Source organism: Scyliorhinus canicula, chromosome 14, assembly GCF_902713615.1.
Source record: "Scyliorhinus canicula chromosome 14, sScyCan1.1, whole genome shotgun sequence".
Lineage (NCBI taxonomy): Eukaryota > Metazoa > Chordata > Chondrichthyes > Carcharhiniformes > Scyliorhinidae > Scyliorhinus > Scyliorhinus canicula.
In genome coordinates, this window is record NC_052159.1 from 84,732,740 (window position 1) to 84,756,319 (window position 23,580).

The following is a 23,580-nucleotide window of genomic DNA, read 5'->3' on the forward strand; positions in this document are numbered from 1 at the left end:
TACCTGCAGATAGAAGCAATTGACCTTAGTGTTGACATACACAGCCCTGTACTAGCAGCACAGGCCAACAAGACTATTAGGTATCAAATATGTGGACTTTCAGTAATACAATGTAAAGCATCGTAAATAATTAATTCCACTGTCAACACAGTTTGCACCTCAGGACAGAGAAGCATCCCTACGTTCTAGTTTATGTTGAAGCCTTTCCAAAGAAAATTAGTGTATATAGTCAAACAGTCAAAGGATTTTCAGAAGTTTTGGCTCCATAATAGTTCTTTTTTATGGTCACCATTAATAAAGAATAGCAATGGGTTTACAGACCATGATTTATTAAGCATTTTGTTCTCATACATAGCACGTCCTCACAGGATCCTCGGTTTATATTTGTTCCACAATTAGTATAATGACACCTTGCAACACAACAGAAATACTTAAAATAATTGCTATCCCAAGCATTACAAAAATGAATGAAATAAATTCATCATGCAGGGGAATATATAAAATATTTCAGCAACAAATGTTCAAAACAAAACATATCTTAGTTTCTTGGTGTCTTCAGCTGATATACACAAGTAATACAAGTATCAGATCAGATGGTTCCAGCACATGTGGCAAACAGAAATAAGAGAAGTAGCTTTTCAGAATGTTAGGTGGCTAACTACAATATTGGATTTTAAGATTCTTTTTAAAAATTAATTTCAAAGATCTCAGTGCTTAGAAATAGGATACATACTTTCCCATTTTCGGGAATGAAAACAGCATCATACACTCCTGGGTTGGGTGTAGTACAGACTGAATGCTTTCATCATGCCTGGGTCCAATTTCTGAAAAGCATTCCTACTGCATCAGAGTTAGAATTTTCCACTGAATACATCCTTATTGTCTATGGAAGATTATCAATTTGAATGCCAATACCAACTAGGAACAAGGTTGATCATGTCCTAAATCATTTCACATGGGAAAGTTTAACCCATCATAAATGGAATGACTTTTGGTCTATCAACCTGGACTAAATTCAACCCAGCTCCTAAAGGTGAAAGGATAATTCTCTAACTTCCTTTATTACTCAGTTCTCCAGTGTTCTTCTGCATTTCTTCGAGGATTTGAAAATATGGTCACAGATTTAGTTTAGACTCCTGGGAACTCGCGTCCATTTGCTTTTTGCACTGTTTAAATTAGACTCCTTTATTTCAAAGGTAGACCAGTGCACAAGAAAAATAGGAATGAAAACTAAAACCGTAGCACCATACGTGTGACTCTAGAGCAGAGATGGGTAACCTAGGCTAGTGAGTGAGCCACATGAGTGTCCCTCCTTCATCTCAGTGGGCTGCAAGATTGAAATTACTTCACTAACCATGACCCTTGAATACGATTGAACATGTTTAATACCTGCAGAATATTTATCGAAAATGCTTAATCAGTCATATATTAATAGAACTGGCATCAACCTCAAGTGGTAAAAACCAAAGAAATATTTATGCCTGATTGGATGCAGAGGGAGTGCGCGGCTCTCTCAGTCAGTGTTGTGTTCAATCAGTACCCTCCTGACTTCACGTGCCCTTGCTTTACGTGCGTATCACTTCAGTAATACTGCTAGGAAAAAAGCTACGCAGATGGAAACCAGTGGAATGTGGCAACTCTGCACATGGGCAACAATCAACAAAAAGTCTCATGGGCTGCACTCAGAACCTTGATAGGCTGTAGGTTGTCATTCCCTGCTCTCGGGACAAGATCGTGGCCATGTTCAGAAAAGGAATTTCACTTAATTTTGTGCAAAATGTTCATGAAGCCATAAAACTGTGCCTTGTGTAAGATTTTACAGTTTAATGAATATCAACCTAGAACCTTTCTTTTGATCTCGTTCATATTATCATGAAATGCAGAAATAGTTTAGCTATTCAAATTGTTCAGTGAGAAGCAATATTTTGCTAAAATGAATAAACATTAATCTGAAGATGAAATATAAAATAATCCCTACAAGTTTTAAAAAAATATTTAAAAATTGATAAATGAAATGAAGTTCCACGGGATTACTACTGGGCACCAAGAAGACTTGGTGTTTTGAAATTAATAATTGAGCGTGACTTTCTTTTAAACAGTAATTGTGTTTTTTATTGACACATTGCAGTAATAATGTCACAAGGCAGTATGTTTGCAATAAGGTTACCTGGATATGATAACATATTCCAGGCAATGATGGGAGTGGTATAGATAACTACACTTTCTGGATTTCCATGGCTTCTTTAGGCCATTTGTAGTTATCCAATACAAAGGAATCATAATCAGGGCTGTAGATTTGAGCACGAATAAATGCTTCCTTGTCCTCAGGCTCAGGGTAATAGGCAGCCAGGTTATTTTTGTAGGCGTAATCCATGATCTATAAGCAAAAAGACAAAATCTTAAAGATAGATAAACAGTTGTCGCAAAATTTAAAAGCTTTACCCCCACTGTAAAGTATCAGGATTTTAATCACTTTTGTCTTTCATGGGAACGGTTTGGGGGATGAGATACGTTTAAATGTTGTGTTCTAAAACAACGGGAATTCATGCAAGTTTAAAAAGCCCGTAAGTTATCAAAGAATCCCTACAGTGCAGACGGAGGCCACTTGGCCCATCAAGTCTGCTTCAATCCTTGGAAAGAGGACCCTATCTAGGTCCAAGCCCCCATCCTTTTCCCGTAACTCAGTAACCCCACCTAACGTTTTGGATACTAAGGGCAATTTAGCATGGCCAATCCACCTAACCTGCACATCTTTGGTTTGTAGGAGGAAACCAGAGCACCCGGAGGAAATCCAATCAGATATGGGGAGAAAGGGAAAACTCGGCACAGACAATCACCCGAGGTCAGAATTGAACCCGGGTCCCTGGCGCTTTGAGACAGCAGTGTTAACCACTGCACCACTGTGCCGTAGGTTATAGTCTTGGGGGTCGGGTTTCTGGAGGGGAAGTAGAAAATTGAGGTCTTAAAATTAGAGATTTTTACAAGCACTGGAGACATTATTGCACTTGTTAATGCGTGTCAGACTGCCTAACGAAACAGGCGATTCTAGTCACACAAACCCAGCAGTGGGTAAGGGACAATCAGTTTGGGTGCCAGGCCTATTCGTAAATCCCTGAATGGCAAAGAGTCAAGTCCAAGGTATCTACTACCTTATCCACAAAAATGCTGGAAGAGAAAAGGAGAGAAGAGTCACGTGTGCCATCAGTCAGGTTTAAAGAGGAGATAGTGTGGAGATGCGGGAACCATGGGCTTTAAGCTGGGACCTAGGAGGCCAATTTTTGCAGTTAAAAATTGTCAAGAAAGAAAGGTAATGTCAAAATTAAATAAGCAGGAGAGATATTTTCTCTTCGTTCTTCAGGAAAATAAGTAAAATTAACTGAAGTGCTGAAGTTTTATTTACAACGGTCATTCCATTTGTTCATTTGCTGTTTGCAAATTCAAAACAGTTTAATGACTGGTCTCAGATCACTAAATTGTATATCAATCCATCTCTTACAAGACTGGAGAATATAAAAGGGTGTAAAAGAGAAAGTCATCAATATCCAGTTCAAATTATAGGAACCTATTGTTAGACGCCCAGGATTTACTAAAATAAGCACAATACTGTGAATGCTGTACTCTGAAACCAAGAACAGAGTCTGCAAGCATAGAATCATAGAATTTACAGTGCAGAAGGAGACCAACCTTCCTGTTGCTTGCCATTTTAGCTCAGCGCCTTTCTCTCAGGCGCACTGGGGAGCGGTGGCATAGTGGTATTGTCGCTAGTCTAGAAATTCAGAGACCCAGGAAAATGATCTGAGGACCCAGGTTCGAATCCCACCACGGATGGAATTTAAACTCAATAAAATATCTGGAATTAAAAGTCAAATGATGACCAATAAACCATTGTTGATTGTTGTAAAAACCCATCTGGTTCACAAAGGAAATTTGCCATCCTTACCTGGTCTGGCCTACATGTGACTCCAGACCCACAGCAATGTGGTTGACTCTTAAATACCCTCTGAAATGGCCCAGCAAACCATTCAGTTGTATTCAACCACGAGAAAAACACAAAAAAGGAATGAAAACGGATGGACCACCCGGCATTGAACCAGGCACTGGAAACGACAATGATAAACCCAGCCCTGCAAATGTCCTCCTCACTAACACCTGGGAGCTGGTGCCAAAGTTGGGGGAGCTGTCTTACAGACTAGTTAAGCAACAGCCTGACTTAATCATACTCACAGAATCATAACTTACAGACAATGTCCCAGACACCACTATCACCATTCCTGGGTAAGTCCTGACTCACCAGCAGAGTGACGGCACAGTGGAATACAGTCGGGAGGGTGTTGGTCTGGGTGTCCTCAACATCGATTCAAGACCCCATGAAGTCTCATGGCTTCAGGTTAAACATGGGCAAGGGAACCTCCTGCTGATTACCACATACCAGCCACCAGTACTCCTCCATGTTGAACACCATTTGGAGGAATCACTGAGGGTGGCAGGGGCACAGAATATGCTCTGGGTGGGGGATATCAATGTCCATCACCAAGAGTGGCTTGGTAGTACCACCACTGACTGAGCTGGCCGGGTCCGAAAGAACATAACTGTTAGACTGGGACGACAGCAGGTGGTGAGGAACCAACAAGAGGGAAAAACATACTTGACCTCATGGTCACCAATCTGCCTGCTGCAGATGCATCTGTCCATGACAGTATCGGTAGAAGTGACCACTACACTGTCCTATAGAGACAAAGGCCCAACTTCACATTGAGGATACGCTCCGTTGTGTTGTGTGGCACTACTACCGTGCTAAATGGGATAGACTTCTAACAGATCTAGCAACTCAAGACTGGGCATCCATGAGGAGCTGTGGGCCATCAGCAGCAGCAAAATTATATTCAACCTACAATATGCAATCTCATGGCCTGGCATATCCCGCAATCTACCATTACCAACAAGCCAGAGGATCAACCCCGGTTCAATGAAGAGTCCAGGACAGCATGCCAGGAACAGCATCAGGTATACCGAAAAATGAGGTGTCGACCTGGTGAAGCTACAACACAGGACTACTTGTGTACCAAACACATAAGCAGCAAGTAATAGACAGAGCTAAGCAATTCCATAACCAACGCATGAGATCTAAGCTCTGTAGTCCTGCTACATCCAGCTGTGAATGGTGGTGGACTATTAAACAACTCACTGGAAAGGAAGGCTCCACAAATATCCCCATCCTCAATGATGGAGGAGCCCAGAACACATGTGCAAAAGACAAGGCTGAGGCATTCGCAACAATCTTCTGTTGTGGGCCAGGGTTTAGAGAACCCCAAAGTGCATTATGGAGTTCACCTGACCCACAACTTTTAATAGATTGTGGTATGGGGAGCACACGGCTCACTCTACAGGTGTGGTACAGCAGAAATGGAAAGGTTTTTTTTAAAGCAAAACAATGTTTATTCTATGAACTCAAGTTAACCTTTTTAAAACATACAGTGAACATCTTAGCAACCATTAATTCAAATACAACCCCCAAAGAATACTACACTAAGTAATCCTTAAGCTGTCCTTTTAACATCCATAAGACTTAAAAAAGAACTTTTAACAGAAGCACGTCACATTAAAGTCACTACTGAGAGCACGTGATACCAAGAAACTGCTGAAGGCACTGGATAAGGCAAAGGCTATGGACTCTGACAATATTCCGGCAACAGTACTGAAGGCTTGTGCTCCAGAACTTGCCACACCCCTAGCAAAGCTATTCCAGTAGCTATAACACTGGCACCTACCCGGCAATTTGGAAAGTTGACCAGGTCCTGTACACAAGAAACAGGACAAATCCAACCCAGCCAATTACTGCCCTATCAATCTATTCTCCCATCACCAGTAAAGTGATAGAAGGAGTCATCAACAGTGCTACCAAGCGGCACTTACTCAGCAATAACCTGCTCACCGATGCTCAGTTTGGGTTCCTCCAGGGATACCCAGCTCCTGACCTCATTACAGCCTTGGTTCAAACATGGACAAAAGAGCTGAATGCCAGAAGTGAGGTGAGAGTGACTGCCCTTGACATCAAAAGAGCAAAGAACAAAGAAAAGTACAGCACAGGAACAGGCCCTTTGGTCCTCCAAGCCTGTGCCGACCATGCTGCCCGTCTAAACTAAAATCTTCTGCACTTCCGGGGTCCATACCCCTCTATTCCCATCCTATTCATGTATTTGTCAAGATGCCACTTAAACGTCACTATTGTCCCTGCTTCCACCAGCTCCTCCAGCAGCGAGTTCCAGGCACCCACTGCACTCTGTGTTAAAAAACTTACCTCATACATCTCCTCTAAACCTTGCCCCTCGCACCTTAAACTTATGCCCTCTAGCAATTGACCCCTCTACCCTGGGAAAAAGCCTCTGACTATCCACTCTGTCTATGCCCCTCATAATTTTGTAGACCTCTATCAGGTCACCCCTCAACCTCCGTCGTTCCAGTGAGAACAAACCCAGTTTATTCAACCTTTCCTCATAGCTAATGCCCTCCATACCAGGCAACATCCTGGTAAATCTCTTCTGCACCCTCTCTAAAACCTCCACATACTTCTGGTAGTGTGGCGACCAGAATTGAACACTATACTCCAAGTGTTGCCGAACAAAGGTTCTATACAGCTGCAACATGACTTGCCAATTTTTATACTCAATGGCCTGGCCAAAGACGGCAAGCATGCCTTATGCCTTCTTGACTACCTTCTAGACCTGTGTTGCCCCTTTCAGTGACCTGTAGACGTGTACACCTAGATCTCTCTGACTGTCAATACTCTTGAGGGTTCTACCATTCACTGTATATTCCCTACCTGCATTAGACCTTCCAAAATGCATTACTTCACATTTGTCCGGAAGACCTTCCAAAATGAGTTTAGCATCAAGGAGCCCTATCTAAACTGGTGTCAATGGGAATCAGGGGGGAAATCTCAGCTGACTGAAGTCATACCTGGCACAAAGGAAGATGGTTGTGGTGGTTGGCAGTTAATCATCTCAACTCCAGGACATCACTGCAAGAGTTCCTCAGGGTAGTGTCCTAGGCCCAAACATCTTCAGCTGCTTCATGAATGACCTCCCTTCCATCATAATGTCAGAAGTGATTGCACAATGGTCAGCACCATTCGCGACTCCTCAGATAATAAAGCAGTCCATGTCTAAATGCAGAAAGACCTGGACTATATCCAGGCTTGGGCTGACAAGTGGCAAGTTACATTGCGCCACACAAGTGCCAGGCAATGACCATAATAATAATAATAGTAATAATAATCTTCATTGCCACAAGTAGGCTTACATTAACACTGCAATGATGTTACTGTGAAAAGCCCCCAGCAGCCACATTCCGGTGCCTGTTCAGGTACACAGAGGGAGAATTCAGAATGTCCAATTCACCTAACAAGCATGTCTTTCAGGACTTGTGGGAGGAAACAGGACCATCTCTTACAAGAGACGATCTAACCATCACCCCATGACATTCAATGGCATTACCGTCGCCAAATCCCCCACAATCAACATCCTGGGGGGGGGGGGGGGGGGGAGGAGTTTAACCATTGATCAGAAACTGAACTGGACTAGCCACATTAATACTGTGGCTACCAGGCCAGGTCAAAGGCTAGGAATCCTACGGTGAGTAACTCGATGATTGTCCATCATCTACAAGGCACATGTCAGGAGTGTAATGGAATACTCTCAACTTGCCTGGATGAGTGCAGCTCCAACAACACAAGAAGCTCGACACCATCCAGGACAAAGCAGCCCAATTGATTGCTCCTTCTTCCACAAACATTCAAACCTCCACCACCAGTAAACAGTGGCAGCCGTGTGTATCATCTACAAGATGCACTGCAGTAAGTCACCAAGGTTCTTTCGACAGCACCTTCCAAATCCACGACCACTACCATCTAGAAGGACAAGAGCAGTAGATACCTGGGAACCCCACCACCTGGAGGTTCCCCTCCAAGTCACCCACCACTCTACTTGGAAATATATCAGCGTTCCTTCAATGTTGCTGGGGCAACATCCTGGAACTACCACCGTAACAGCAGAGTAAGTGTAACTACACCACAAGGGCTGCAGTGGTTCAAAGGCAACTCACCACCACATTCTGAAGGGCAACTAGGAATGGGCAATAAATGCTGGCCTAACCAGCAACGCCCACAACATGTAAATGAATTAAAAAAGCACTGCTGCAATTGCTCCAGTGACCGGGCGCAAGCTGGAGGAGCAGCATCTCATCGTCCGGTTAGGCACCTTGTAACGCTTGGGACTTGACATCGAGTTCAGCAGATTTAGATGGTGACCTTTTTCCTCCATCTTAAACACCTGTTTAAAAATATACCATTCATGGGGGGGTGGGGGGGGGGGGGGGGGGGGGGGGGGGGGGGGGGGGGGGGGGGGGGGGGGGGGGGGGGGGGGGGGGGGGGGGCACAGTGGTTAGCACTATTGCCACACAGCATCAGGGATCTGGATTCAATTCAGGCCTTGGGTGACTGTGTAATTTGCACCTTCTCACCGTGTCTGCCTGGGTTTCTCCTTCAGTCCAAAGATGTGCAGGTTAGATGGGGTTACGGGGGGGATGGGCCTAGGTGGGTGCTCTTTCAGAGGGTTGGTACACATTCAATGGGCTTAATGGCCCCCACCTGCACTGTAGGAATCCTATGGTCCTATGATTGCCTGAATACAAACCTCCTCCCCCCCCACACCGGGCCAACATATTTTGTTTTTAAAAGTCGCTACTAGTTCTTGCAACCTCTAAGCTCTGAAACATTCTCCGTCGCCTCAGTTCTGATGAAGAGCCAAAGGACTCAAAACATTAACTGTGCTTTTTCTCCTTATAGACACTGCCAGACCTGCTGAGTTTTTCCAGTATCCTCTGTTCTTGACCCGGGTTTCACTATCTGATTAGGTATTGGAAACCCCACATCAAAAGTAACCAGCAGTGTCGCACCTGATAAAATGCCGAAGCAAGCTTGGAATTTGCAACTTCTGCATTATGAAAATTGAAGACATCTTCAATTATACACAATATACAATACAGCAGCTATATTTTTTACACAGTTGTTCTGTTCCACATATTACAGACAAAAATACCCAAAAGGACAGTGTGTAGTGACTGTTATTTACAACCAGTGATCTGGGCAGGAAAATAACATTCTGAATTTCTTCACTGAAATTTGAATCCATATGGAGAGGCACAAAGAATGTGGGTAACATTAGACAGGGCACAGATGTTTTAACAACAATCATCATTACTGTTCCACAACTGACAGTAAAATATGCTTGAAAACAGGGTGGGTAGCTGCGGTTGCTGTTTCGCCTGATGGTGGCAGTCCCATTGCATTTTTGCAATATTATAACGTGCCAGACTGTACAGCACACAGCAATCCTGTTTGCTCATCACCCCTATCCTTGCCTACCTACATTAGCTTTTAATCCCCTGTGCCTCAAAATTAACATTCCCATCCTCGCATTTAAACCTTAACTTTCCTTGCTGTTCTCTGTAATTTCCACCGACACTATCACCCTCTCTTCCTGAACTTCTCTTTCTGTATTTCTGGCTTCCCCCTCTCCTCATTGTGTCTCAGAATTGGCAGCAATGCCTTCAGCTATCTTGGCCCCACACTCTTGAGGGTGAAGCCCTCTCCCATCTACCTCTCCTTAAAGATCCATTTTTGATCACCAATCCTAACTAATCTTAATCATTTGTTTCAGTGCCATTTTTATTTATCAATCCGTTGTGAAGCATTTTGGGACTTTTTGGCACCACATAAATGCAGACCATTATTATCGCACCAAGGTTAATTTCCCCATTGTATCTAAATTAGCCTGCAGTCTATTTATTTATTTATAAAATATTTTTATTCTCCTTTTTCACATTTTCTCCCAAATTTACACCCACCAACAATAAACAATAATCAGCAACAAATATGTCAATCCCCATAACAATGACAACGATCCCATCCTTCCACCAAACCCCAAACATTAGCCCGCATGTTTACATAAACAAATGACAAAAGGAATCAGGGATTACCCATAGTCACCCTTAATACACATAGCCCCCTCCCCACCGACCCTCCCACCCATCCCCCCAACTAATGTTCGATGTTATCCAGTTCTTGAAAGTGCATAATGAATAATGCCCATGAATTGTAGAACCTTCCCCTCAGTTCAAACTTAACCTTCTCAAGAGGCAAGAATTCCAACAGGTCCCCCCGGCACGCCAGGGCACAGGGTGGAGAGGCTGCTCTCCATTCCAACAGGATCCGCCTTCGGGCGATCAACAAGGCGAAGGCTATGATATCTGCCTCCGCACCCGTTTCCAACCCTGGCTGGTCTGACACCCCGAATATGGCCTCCCGGGGACTCGGGTCCAGTTTCACGCGCACCACCTTGGAAATTACCCAAAAAACCTCCTTCCAGTACTCCTCGAGCTTTGGACAGGACCAAAACATATGAACGTGATTAGCAGCCCCCCCCCCCCCCGCAACGTTCACACACATCTTCTACTCCTTCAAAGAATCAACTTATCCTCGCCCTCGTGAGGTGTGCTCTGTATACCACCTTCAGCTGTATCAGCCCCAACCTCACGCACAAGGTGGAGGCATTGACTCTCCGTGCACCTCACACCAGACCCCCTTCCTCTATAACCTCTCCCAACTCTTCCTCCCACTTTGCTTTGATCCCTTCCAGTGTTGCCTTATCCTCTTCCAAAATAGCTCCGTACACCGCTGATACTACCCCCTTCTCCAGTCCCCTTGTCGTCAGCATCTCCTCCAGCAATATGGAGGCCGGTTCCTCCGGGAAGCTCTGTATCTCCTTTCTTGCAAAATCTCGAACCTGCAGCACAAGTGGATAGCGCTGTGGCTTCTCGGCGCCAGGGTCCCAGGTTCGATTCCCTGCTGGGTCACTATCTGTGTGGAGCCTGCACGTTCTCCCCGTGTCTGCGTGGGTTTCCTCTGGGCGCTCCGGTTTCCTCCCACAGTCCAATGAGCAATGATGGATTGGCTATGATAAATTGCCCTTAGTGACCAAAAAGGTTATATGGGGTTATTGGGTTACGACGATAGGGTGGAAGTGAGGGCTTAAGTGGGTCGGTGCAGACTCGATGGGCTGAATGGCCTCCTTCTGCACTGTATGTTCTAGGTTAAACATTTCTCCCTGCTCCAGCCCATACTTCCCTTCCAGCTCCTTCAATCCTGCAAACTGTCCCCCAAGAAACAAATCTTTTAGCGTCTTAATCACCTTCTCTTCCCATTTCCAGAAATGTCCATCCCACCTCCCTGGCTCAAATCTGTGGTTCCCCCGAATCGGCATTTCCCTTGACCCTTCACCCAACCCGAAGTGTTGGCGAAACTGCCTCCAAATTCTCAATGAAGCTATTATTACCGGGCTCCCTGAGTATTTCCCCGGAGCTATCGGGAGCGGCGCTGTTGCTAGTGCTGTCAGTCCCGACCCCCTGCACAAACCCTCCTCCATTCTGACCCACTGGGAATCAACCCCTCTGACCCAGCTCCGCACCTTCTCCACATTCGCCGCCCAGTAGTAGTACATCAGGTTTGGAAGACCCAAACCCCCTGCCTGCCTTCCCCTCTGTAGCAGCACCTTCCTCACTCTGGCCACCTTCCCTCCCCATATGAACAAGGTAACCCTTCCCTCAATCTCCCTGAAAAATGCCTTTGGCAGGAAAATCGATAGGCATTGAAAAATAAACAGGAATCGCGGCAACACATTCATTTTACCCGACCCCCCAGTGACAGAGGGAGACCATCCCACCTTGCCAGATCGGCTTTCACTCTCCCCACCAAACTAGAGATGTTGTACCTGCGAAGCCTCCCCCATTCCCAGGCAACCTGCACCCCAGATACCGAAAGTGAGTTCCTGCCCTACAGAATGGCAGCCCCCCCACCCCCGGTTGAGACACCACAAAATACTCACTCTTGTCTAGGTTCAGCTTGTACCCCGAGAAAGACCCAAATACCCGCAGTAGCTCCAATATTGCCCCTATCGACACACTCGGCTCTGACACATATAACAGCAAGTCGTTGGCATATAAGGAAACCATATGCTCTATCCGCCCCTGCACTATTCCTTTCCATGCTCCCGAACTTCTTAATGCGATGGCCAACGGCTCAATCGCAAGTGCAAACAGCAGGGGGGGACATAGGACATCGCTGCCTCGTCCCACGGTGGAGAGAAAAGTATCTCGAACTGATATTGTTTCATGCGGACACTCGCCTTCAGCTCCTTATATAATAACTTTACCCAGTTCACAAATGTTGGTCCAATCACAAACCGCTCCAGAACTGCCATCAAGTACCCCCATTCTACCCGGTCAAACGCCTTCTCGGTATCCAATGCCACAACCACCTCTGTTTCCTTCCCTTCCGCCGGTGCCATAACGACGTTCAGAACCCTCCTAATGTTCGAAAAAGGCTGCCTTCCTCTCACAAGCCCCGTCTGATCCTCATCTATCACCTTCGGGAGGCACTCCTCCAGCCTACCCGCCAGTACCTTCGCCAATACTTTTGCGTCCACATTCAGAAGAGATATGGGCCTATACGACCCACACTCCGTCGGATCCTTATCTTTTTTTTTAGCAACAGTGAAATCGATGCCTGCCCCAAGGTTTGTGGCAACACCCCCTTCTCTATCGCCTCTTCAAACATCCCCACCATCAGGGGTGCCAGCTTATCCTTGAATTTTTTATAATATTCCACCGGAAACCCATCCGGCCCTGCCACCTTCTCCGACTGCATCCTCCCAATTGCATCTTTTATCTCCTGCTCCACTATCGCTCCTTCTAATGTAGCCCTGTCCCCCTCCCCTAGCCTCGGGTACTCCAAACCATCTAGACATTCCTGCATCTCACGGTCCCCCCTGGGTGGCTCTGACCTGTACAACCTCTCATAAAACGCCTCAAAAACCTTGTTAATCAGCTCCGGGCCCACCACCAACTTCCCTGCCCTATCCCTCACCTGAAGAATTTTCCTTGCCGCTGCTTCCCTCAGTAACTGACCTTGTCTCAGTTGGCGCACCGCCTTCCTGGTAGACAGTCGGTCAAAGCTCGCCTGCAGTTCCTTCCTCTTTTCCAGCTTCGCTGGGTCCCCAGCTTCTGCATAACTACTATCTACCTCCAACATCTCATCTATTACCCTCTGCCGCTCCAACCTCTCCCCTTTGTCCACCCTGGCCTTAAACAAAATTACCTCACCCCTCACCACCGCCTTTAGAGCCTCCCAGACAACTGTCTGCGACACCCCACCCATACAGTTGAAATCTACATATTCCTTAATTACCTTTTCAATTTTGTAACAGAACACTTGGTTCCCCAAAAGCCGCACATCCAGTTTCCACCACGGCCTCTGCGCTATCCCCTTCTCTAGTACCATATCCACCCAATGCGGAGCATGATCTGATACTGCAATTGCCGAGTATTCCGACCCCTTAATCCCAGCCAGCAAAGCCTTCCCCACCACAAAGAAGTCGATCCGCGAGTATACCTTATGGACTGCTGAGAAAAACGAGTACTCCCGTTCCTTTGGGTGCAGGAACATCAAAGGGTCCACCCCTCCCATTTCCACCATTAGCCCAGCAAGCGCTTTCGCCCCCCCCCCCCCCCCCCCCCCCCCCCCCCCATGATGGGGCCAGCGAGCGCGGCCGTGATCTGTCCAACCTTGGCTCCTGCACCAAGTTCCAGTCCCCCCCACAATCAGCTTATGTGTGTCCAAGTCGGGGATGGCCCCAAACACCTTCCTCACAAATCACACATCGTCTCAATTGGGACCGTATACACTTAACAGCGCCACTAATCTCCCCTCCAGTGCCCCTGCCACAATCACATATCTACCCCCCTGATCTGCCACCACCTTCTCCATCTGGAAGCGTACCCTTTTGCTGACCAGAGTTACCCCTTGAGCCCTTCCGTCAAATCCAGAGTGAAACACTTGGCTAACCCAGCCCTTTTTAAGTCTCACCTGGTCCTTCACCCTCACGTGAGACTCCTGCAGCATTACCACATCGGCTTTCAAACTTTTAAGATGCGCAAGCACCCTTGACCTCTTGACCGGACCTCTTAGCCCTCTCACGGTCCACGTGACTATCCTAACTGGCCGTCTCTCACCCCCCCCCCCACAACCCTTCTTATCCACCATCATCATACCACCGGGTCCTGCCCCATAAATCTGACCCACCCCTGTCCATTATTAACATTGAACCCCTTCCACCCCCTCCCAAGAATCCTCCCTACATTTCCCCTTGAAAAAACATCTCCCAGCGTCAATCTCTCCCCCCCCCCAACCTCTTGCTCGCCTCGTAGGCCCATTGAAGCCTGCTATCCAGGCTCCAACGTCCGCAGCCCTCCTCTCACCTCACCTCCGTTCAATAGCCGACTTTAGTTAGCTAGCGCGGGTGGCTCCCCCCCGCCAAGATATATCATCCCCTTCCACCCAGTCCCAGAGAAAGAAACAACAAAACCAACAATACAACCCTTACAATTTACTAATATAAGATTTAACTGTCGCAACACAGAACACCAATCAATCCAACCATTAACTTGAACTCTGTTACAATGCAAATAAGTAAATTACAATACATATCAGTAAAAAGAAAGTTGTAGCATTTATACATTTTCCAGCTGCTCAAACACAGTCCACAGCCTCTTCCAGTTCCGCTCCTCACGTCTGTCCCAAGCCTTCTGCCCTCACGAACGCCTCAGCCGCCTCCGCTGTCTCAAAATAAAAGTCTTTGGCGTTATACGTTACCCTCAGCTTTGCCGGGTACACCATACCAAATCCACCCCCTTTTCGTACAGTGCCGTCTTCACGGCTTAAACACCGCTCGTCTCTTTGCCAACTCAACCATCAAGTCTTGATAGATCCGAACTCCAGCACCGTCCCACTGCACCTCGCGCTTCTGCTTCGCTCAGCTTAACACATTCTCCTTCATGCAGTACTTACGGAAACAGGTAATTACTGCTCTCGGCGGCTCATTCACCTTGGGCTTCGTCCTTAATGACCAATGAGCTCTGACCAGCTCGTACTAGGAGGAGTTCTCACCCTCTCCCATCAGCTCCACCAACTTCTTAGCAAAGTACTCTGTTGGCCTTGGGCCCTCTGTCCCTTCGGGCAAGCCCACAATTCTCAGATTGTGCCGTCTCGAGCGGTTCTCCAAGTCCTCGAGCTTTGCTCGGAGTCCTCTGTTGACCTCCACCACTCTCCGCAGTTTGTCCCCCATCAAGGTGAGCTGGTCGCTGTGTCGTGACACGGCTTCCTCCACTTCCTTCATCTTGTCGCCCTGCTCTCTCTCACCTCGGCCGATATCTTTGCCACAGCTACCCTGACCGGGGCGATTGCCTCCTCCACCGATGATTTCAATGCGACCGCCGTCTCCTTCCTCAAAGCCTCCATATGCCTTGCAAACTGCTTTTCCAGCTCCACCGCCATCACCTCGGTCAGCTTTCCCACCGTAAGTAGTGCGGCCCCACCATGCGGTCAGGCATCCGCCATCTTGCCAGCGCTTTTGCTGGCCTTCTCATTCAATGGCGAACCCGGGTTTTCTTCCTTCTTCCTAGCTGCTTTTTGCATCCTCTAATGACTTATTATTTCTTCTTTCTTTCTTCAATCCGAAAATAACTAAATAATTATTTTCACAAATTTTTCCCCCAAAAATTCCAAAGTCAAAAAATCTCTTCCCCCGTGGGACCGGATTTCAAACTCCTCAAAGATCCATTTTCAGTGGGAGCCACCCAGTGTGCTCTAGTCATCTCTACATCATGTTCTGGACTCAGGCCTGCCACCTGGATTGCCTTGCCTCGTGTCAAGCTCCGCCCCCGCATTCGACCTCTGGGTCGATGCCTCCTGCTCTGGCCGCTGGACACTTCTGCGGGGCTCCTCACCGGCTCCAAACCGGACCGACCCAACGCCCGTCCCTCAGGTCCCAATGGCCGAAGAAACCGGGAAGAAAGAACCAAGGGGAAACCCCCGAAAAAGTCAGAGAAATTGTGGACCTGCTGGAGCCTCTTCTCGACGCAGCCACTCCGCTCGCGAGTGCCACCGGAAGTATAGTCTATTTATTTTGTATAAAGTTCTAACTTCTGCAAATCCTTAATGTTAGCAATAAGTTTGAGTTCTGTACTTATGTACTTTTGTACTTCATCCAAATCATGAAGAACAATGGTGAAGAGCAATGATCTAAACGTTAATCATCTTGTAAAGAGGCAGTGGTGTTGTGGTATTGTCGTTGGATGAGTAGGTCAGAGACCCAGGGGAATGCTCCGGGGACGCGGCTTCGAATCCCACCAAGGCAGATGGTGGAATTTTAAATCAAAAAAATATGGAATTAAAAGCCTCACAACCACAAAATCATTGTCGATTTGTCAAAAAAACCAATCTAGGTCACTAATGCCCTTTCGGGATGAAAATGTGACTCCATATTTACAGTCATGTGGTTGACTTTTAAGTGTCCTCTGAAATGGCCGGCAAGCCCCACAGTTCAAGGGCAATTAGGGATAGGGATGGGCAATAAATGCTGACATCCACATCCCATGAATGAATAAAAGAAAAGCCATGACGGAGTGGCCCAAACCCATAGCTGCCTTCGTTACTGGACAACTTTGCAACTCAGTGTAAAACCTGACCACTAGTCCCACAGGAAACAACCTTAAATTAACAGTGAAACCTCAGATCTTTCCAAAATTGATGGCACTAAACAGTCTTCATAATTTCTTCTGGCAATATTATAATTCCTAGGGTCGGACTGCACCTTTTTTTGAATGTAGGCACCATGTGGTCCCTTCTCCAATCAATGGAAATAATCCCAGGCTTCTCGCTTTTTTAGTTTCACCTAACAGAGAATACTTTATGCAGACACTCTTACCAATAATAGTCAGGTTTGCTTTAAACCTTTTGGTTAACTCCATGGGTGGGGTTCTCCCGAATCCCCCGATGGCCCGACGCCGACGTAAAAAAAATGGTGCGAACCGCTCCAGTGTTGGGCCAACCAGAAGTTGCGGATTCCTCCGCACTTCCGGGGGTTAGGCCGGCGGCAGAGGGGTTGACGCCAGAGGGGTTGGCGCCGTGCCAACCAACGCCAAAGGGCCGGCGCGAGTTAGCGCATGCGCAGAACTGCCGGTGTGATTCCGTGCATGCGCAGACCGGCCGGCGTATTCTTGCGGTTGCGCAGGGGGGGGTGTCATCTCCGTGCCGGCCATGGCAGAGCCCTACAGAGGCCGGTGCGGAAGGAAGGAGTGCCCCCACGGCAAAGGCCCGCCTGCAGATCGGTGGGCCCCGATTGCGGGCCAGGCCACCGTGCTGGCCCCCCTCGGGGCCGGATTCCCCCGCACCCTCCCGAAGGCCGCACCAGCCAGCTCCCGCCGTGTGGGACCATGTCCAATCCACGCTGGCGGGACTGGCCAGAAACCGACGGCCGCTCGACCCCTCGGGGCCTGGAGAATTGCTGGGGGGGGGGGGGGGGGGGCACTGCCAACGGCCTCCGACAGGCGTGGCGTGATCCCCGCCCCCGCCCGAAAACCGGTGCCCGAGAATACGGCAGCCGGTGTCGGAGAGGCGGGGCGGGATTCACGCCACCCCCCCCCCCCCCCCCCCCCCCCAGGGATTCTCCGACCCGGCGGGTTGGGGGCGGAGTCAGAGAATCCCACCCCATTGGTGTGATCCAGAGTTACAATGCTGCAGTTGCAAACTGCTTAAAATAAAGGAACAAAGAATGGGGAAAAAAGTGGGATAGGTTATTCCCAGAACACTGCTGACCATGTCTGGTTCTACTCTTTACCGCTGAAATTACAGTTGTTTTTTTGAACTGCGATAGTTTTAAATGTTTTTAAGAAACAAAAGCATTGTTTACCTCTTTGGCAATCTTGAATGAAACATCTCTGATGGTGCTCAGTGGTGGGTACAGACGCCCTTCTGCAAGATCCTTATCTGTCACTAGGTCAGCAAGAACCTGGGCAAAGAAAAAAAATCAAATCAACGCACCTAGACTTCATTCAGCATAAAAACAGTGGGAACGATTATCACTAATTTACCTCTGCCACATACCTTGTTTACCACAAGCATCTGTTTTGTCTTCAATTGTTAAAAAATAAAGAATAAAAGTCCTTTTCTGCAAGGCCTTTATGCTGGGTTAAATTTACTTTTCACAGGGAGGGAGCACATATAAACTTAGAGGGGCCCACTACTGAGCTATATTGTCATTGTCCTAGAAGCTAGCTTTATAGTGGATTCAGGATACCTGGGTATAGGTCCTCCATTCCTCACTTGGTGAATGCAAGGAGGACTGGAGATGGAAAAGAAAAGCGAAGAAAACTATAAAAAGGAGGAGTCTGAATTCACCATTGAAGATATAATTACTAAAGCTTCTGCTAAGATGCAAGTTTTGCTAATTGCTGAATGAATAACAGGATACAGACATGAGATAATTGTGCTCCAATACATCATAGCAGTGACAGTGCACCATATGTATTCCACAAACAGTGTCCCGGGTCCCAAGCTGGCTAAAGGATACAAACCTGTGATTGTAACATGTGCTTTACACTTGCATATAGTGCCACAATTGCAAACATCACTACAGTTCTTGCATTTACTCGTGTTATGGTCATTTATGCTTCAAATATGTACAATCATATAGATATTATATAATATACATATATGTCGCCAATGATTGGGACTTGAAGTTGGTGAGGGATCATCCTACACATGAATATATAACGCTAACCATTTCAAATTGTATAGTTCCTTGTATAGAAAGTAGTCTGTTTCTTTTTCTTTAAAATGAAGGAATGTGTAATAATTGAGATCAGAAACCAACATTTTTTCACTATTCTTGCATGATTACAGGAAAATAAATAATAAAAGAAACAGATTGCTGAATCATTTTCCCTCCAGCTTACTAAGGCTGCAAGTTAAAAGTGCAATGTAGTTGATAATGTTTGACACATCTAAATGCAAACACAAGTTTTGCTTGTTTTTCTTGAAGGTCTCTCTTGCTTGTAAGAAGGCATGATAGTCAAAGGCTACAGGGAGAAGTCAACTTTTCTATTAATAATACAGTTGCACATTCATACTTGCAAAGAAGAAATGTTTTTGTTCAGCCATCAACTTAAAACAGGAAAGAAACACTAATTAAGCATGTTTTAGTAATCCCAGAAACTGAGAGTTCCCCGATGCAAACCTCAGCTGAAATGAGGAAGATCGCCTCGTCTATGTGCTTCATTCCACATGCGATAACTCCAAGTGCAACTCCAGGGAAAATATAGGCATTGTTGCCCTGACCTGGGACAAAGGTACGACCATCAGGAAGGGTTACAGGATCAAATGGACTGCCACTGGCAAATATTCCACGGCCCTGCAGATATTAATAAAATATATTAATTAATATGCCAATTAATAAAGATATCAAATATAGTTTTTTGTATTCTTGCTAAGCATTTTTCCCCGAATTTATTGTATAAGCAGTGCTTTAGAACAGATGGCGTTACTGTCAAAGAATGTGTGTCAACAGAATGTCTCTCTGAAATCTTTCTGAATGTAGAATAAATATCCTTAAACCCCCATTCAATTATTCATTACCTTACTTAGAAAAAAACAGATATACAAGTGATTGGAGCAAGAACAGATTAGAAACTATGGTCTGAATTTTCTTGGCCCATTGAGATTGAGCTGAGAGGTGAGAGGGCTGGCATTGAGAAGGGAGCCCAACGTCTTTCCAAGCCATGAAATAACGTCAGTGGAAGGAAAATTGGTACCATTTCCCACCCCCACCAGAATTTTGCCTGTGATGGGAGTGTCCATTGCCATGTCGGGAGACGGTCAGTTAAACCTTCACGATCCTCCAGTAGGTTCCATGGAATAGGAGCCAACCCTTGATCTGTGCTATAATGTCTAAGGGGTGGTCTCCTGTGGCAATGTAACCCCACCCCCACCTATCCTGATTGCCAGGGCCTGCCTATCTCGTCCCAGGCTAACCCCAACAAAACTCACCTCATTTCACTGGTCCCCCTGTCATTGAGACATCCTCTTGTAGATGGTGCTGTTGAGGACGCTAGCCCTGCAATTGGACCTGCAGCTCTTGGGAGCAGGCCACCATCCTAAATGGACAGTGGCCCAAGGGGGTGGCCTCTTAATTGGCTGTAATTGGCAAAAGGGTTAATTCTTTAACCTTGCCAATCAACAGAAATGGGTTGCCTCTCACTTTTTAGTCCTGGTATCAGGGTTTCTCTGTCCCCCATAAAATTCAGCACTGTAGTTTGAGATTGTGCAATAAATTGATCTTTTGTCAGACTTATGCAATTAAAGTGCAACTGCAATGACGATACTGGAAACTGAAACTGTTGAGCGATTTGAAAATGATATTGACTACGCTATTGTTTAAAGAATTCTCAAAGAACACAAGAAGCTTGTATTTCACTTGGGTAGAAACTTACACAGGTGAAAGCTAATGCACCCCACGAAAAATATTAATCACATCCACTGCATTGTAAAATGTTTTCAAATAAACTAAGAACTTGGTTTGAAGTAGCAAATATAGTTTTGATTTCTTACTTCACTCAGGCGATAACAGTCCTCTGCTGTGCACTCTGACTTGCTGGTAGGATTACTCAAAGCAAAAATAATTGGATGTTTATTAAATGAAGCCATTTCCTTTAATATTTGCTCTGTAAAGGCTCCCCCAATGGCTGCTACTCCTGGGAAAATACAAAATAAGAATAATGTGGCTATTCAGCCTCAACATTTTTGGAGATTTAAACATATTCAGTGTCTCATATCAGTTCTGTTTAACTGCAACAAAGCTATCTGGGACGTGTCCAGGGCCAGAAGGGAGCAAAATGGCAGCTTTCGTCTGGCAATTAAAATGATGAGGAGGTGGTGAGAGGGGGAGTTTAAAACCTTACCTCTTTTCATAAAGGGTAATTTGAAATAACCATTTGCACATGATGCAGTACTTTAATACAGTAGCTGCAAACATTTACAATGTGTCTAAAGCAGAGCTTTTGTCCTTTGTCAATTAATGAATATTTTAGCTGCATGACGAGGTAGTACACAAAATTTAAAAATCAGTTTACAAGTAATTTAAAAAGTACTTTCAACTTTGTATCAGTTGACCAAGAGTTAAAATAGAAAATGACTTCTCTTGCCCTTTTCAAGAATGGCGGAGATGATTGACGATATGACCATGCCAGGTCATATAGTCCAGCAGTTTCTTCCTGTATGCCGATCAAATTCGACACGATAAAAGCATTAGTAGGAATGAGACGCATGGACACAGTGTGAACTTTTGATTGTCAAATCATTCAATTCATTAATTGCTCCATTGTATTCTTGGGTCACAGCCTTAGCACTTCTCTGGCTTCATACATCCAACATTGAACTCACAAGAGTTTGCAGTGCCTCTCTTTTAAATGGGGCAAGCGGGTGCAATCACAACTCTGCCAGTGACTTCCCGTACCCACTCAGCCCTGGAGAGTGGGGCTACCCTTCTGATTATGACTCCCTTGGCTCTAAATAAGAAGGCCAATCTGCAACATTGAAAAATAATCCTGATGTTGAAAGTTCAAGTCACTTTCCTGGCCTGGTGTGTACTGGTGAGGCTCACATCTCCTTTTGTACACCTTCAACCTCTCCTGGAGTCCACCAATACTATTAATCTGAAGCTGAGCATAATGGTACTTAACTATGAATTCAGTCATTTAAATATTAAAATATATAATTTCTCAAAGGACTGTAAAGCTATTTGCTTTACTACTCAACTTTAGTGAAATGCAATATGTGGAAAACGTCATTATTTCAAAGACCAACAATACTGTGTGCACAGGAATGCAAAAATGGGGAATTCCTGCCACTCCACTTCTTCTCTATATGATTTCTCTCCAGAACAGCACTGTGTTCTCTCTCCCTCAGCGTGGACCAAACTCTTGGAGCCAGCCCTTGTTAGTTTTATTTAAAAAGAGTCCTGCATTAGTTACAGACAAGAGGCATGGAGCGAGAGACACCTTCCTGGCAACTAGCCAAGACTGAGCCCAATGGCTTGACCCCAAGATAAGCTTCCAACCTCATAACTGCATCATCACTAAGCCCATCTCATTACCACCTTTGTAATGCTATTCAATGTCATCTCTGCCTCTGCCTTTCTGCTGCTGAAACCCGAATTCAGGCCTCTTATTACCTTTAGATTTAACTATTCCAGTGCCCTCCTGGCTTGTTTCTCATACTCGACTCTCTGTAATGTTGAAGCCATGTGCTGCCCATGTCCTTTATCACCCATGTGCTCACTGTCCTACAGTGACTCCCAGGCAAGGAACACACCAATTTTCAAATTCTTATCCTGGTTTTCAACCCCTCCACAATCTTTCCGCTCCATACACTTCCATCCCCATGACCCTCCCAGATACCTGCACTCATCCAATTCTGGCCTCTTCAGGATCTCTGATTTGAATTGTTCCACCAATGGAGGCCGTGGCTTCAACTGCCTAAGTCATTAAGTCTGGAATTCCTTCCTTCAACCTCTCTGCCTTTCTTTCTTCCTTTAATATGCTCCTTAAATGCTTCCTCTTTGACTAAGCTTTGGCCATCTGCCCCAATATCTCTTTATCTGACTTGGTGTATAATTTTGTTTTATAACAATCCTATGCATCGCCTTGGGGACTTTAAAGGCACTATATAAATATCAGCTATTGTAGTATTCTACACCAGTTTCAGATTTACCCTTCCCTTCCTTCAGTGCTTCTCAGAATACTTTGCGCACGAGCAGTGGGAGAGAACACATCCGGACTGACACCCCACTGCCATGGTGAGAGTGGGTATGGGGAATTTGGAAATAGGTGCTTTTTGCTTTTTCTCCTAGCTTTGTAACTTTTAATATCTTCAGAGTGGTCTTGCCCTCCTACAGCAGTAGAGGCTATAAGGGAGAGAGCTGATTGGTAAGTAGTGGATAAGGTTTGGTAAGTCCTTACTACTTTTGTCACTCATGGTTTGAAAGGACTTTTTGTGGTTTGTAGTTTTTTTCAGGACTATATCGGTAGTAGGTTGTAACGAGGACTAGGAAAGAAGGGCCCGAGAGAATTGGATAAAATTTGATATCAAGCATCTTACAAAAGGTTTAATTTATGGGATAAATCATGGTAGGAGAGCTCTGAGCCGTGGTTTGCTCCTCGTGCTGCATGTGGGAAGTCAGGAACATTTCCAATGTCCAGCGGCAGCATATGTGCAAGATGTTTCTCCAGTTGCAGCTCCTGGAAGCCCGGGATTCGGAGCTGGAGGGGTGGCTGCGAGCATCGTGAAGAGAAAAAGATTGGTGAAGGCAAATGTAGGTCTCTTACAGTCAGAAACAGGGAAATTTATAATGAGAAACAAATAAACAGCTGACCAACAAATACATACTTTAATCTATATCACAAAGTAGAAATAGTGGATGCATTGGTAGTCATCTTCCAAGATTCTATAGACTCTGGAGCAGTTCCTCCAGACTGAACGCTAGCTAATGTAACCCAACTATTTAAAAAGGGAGGTTGAGAGAAAACAGGGAATTATAAGCCAGTACGTCTGACGTCGATAGTGGGAAAAATTCC

The 23,580-nt window shown here is 45.8% G+C and overlaps 1 protein-coding gene across 1 annotated transcript in view; it reads right to left on the reverse strand.

Annotated features, from left to right (window-relative positions):
- Positions 1 to 309: 309 nt before the first annotated feature.
- The window catches only part of LOC119977187 (NADP-dependent malic enzyme-like), a 179,020-nt gene continuing 155,749 nt past the window's right edge, over positions 310 to 23,580 (reverse strand). Inside the window, exons 12-15 of the mRNA XM_038817871.1 lie at positions 20,558 to 20,700; positions 19,188 to 19,361; positions 17,862 to 17,960; positions 310 to 2,377 (exon numbers count right to left, since the gene is read on the reverse strand). Of these exons, the coding sequence (XP_038673799.1) occupies positions 2,216 to 2,377; positions 17,862 to 17,960; positions 19,188 to 19,361; positions 20,558 to 20,700 (578 nt within the window). The 3' untranslated portion in view covers positions 310 to 2,215. The remainder of the gene's footprint in view (positions 2,378 to 17,861; positions 17,961 to 19,187; positions 19,362 to 20,557; positions 20,701 to 23,580) is intronic.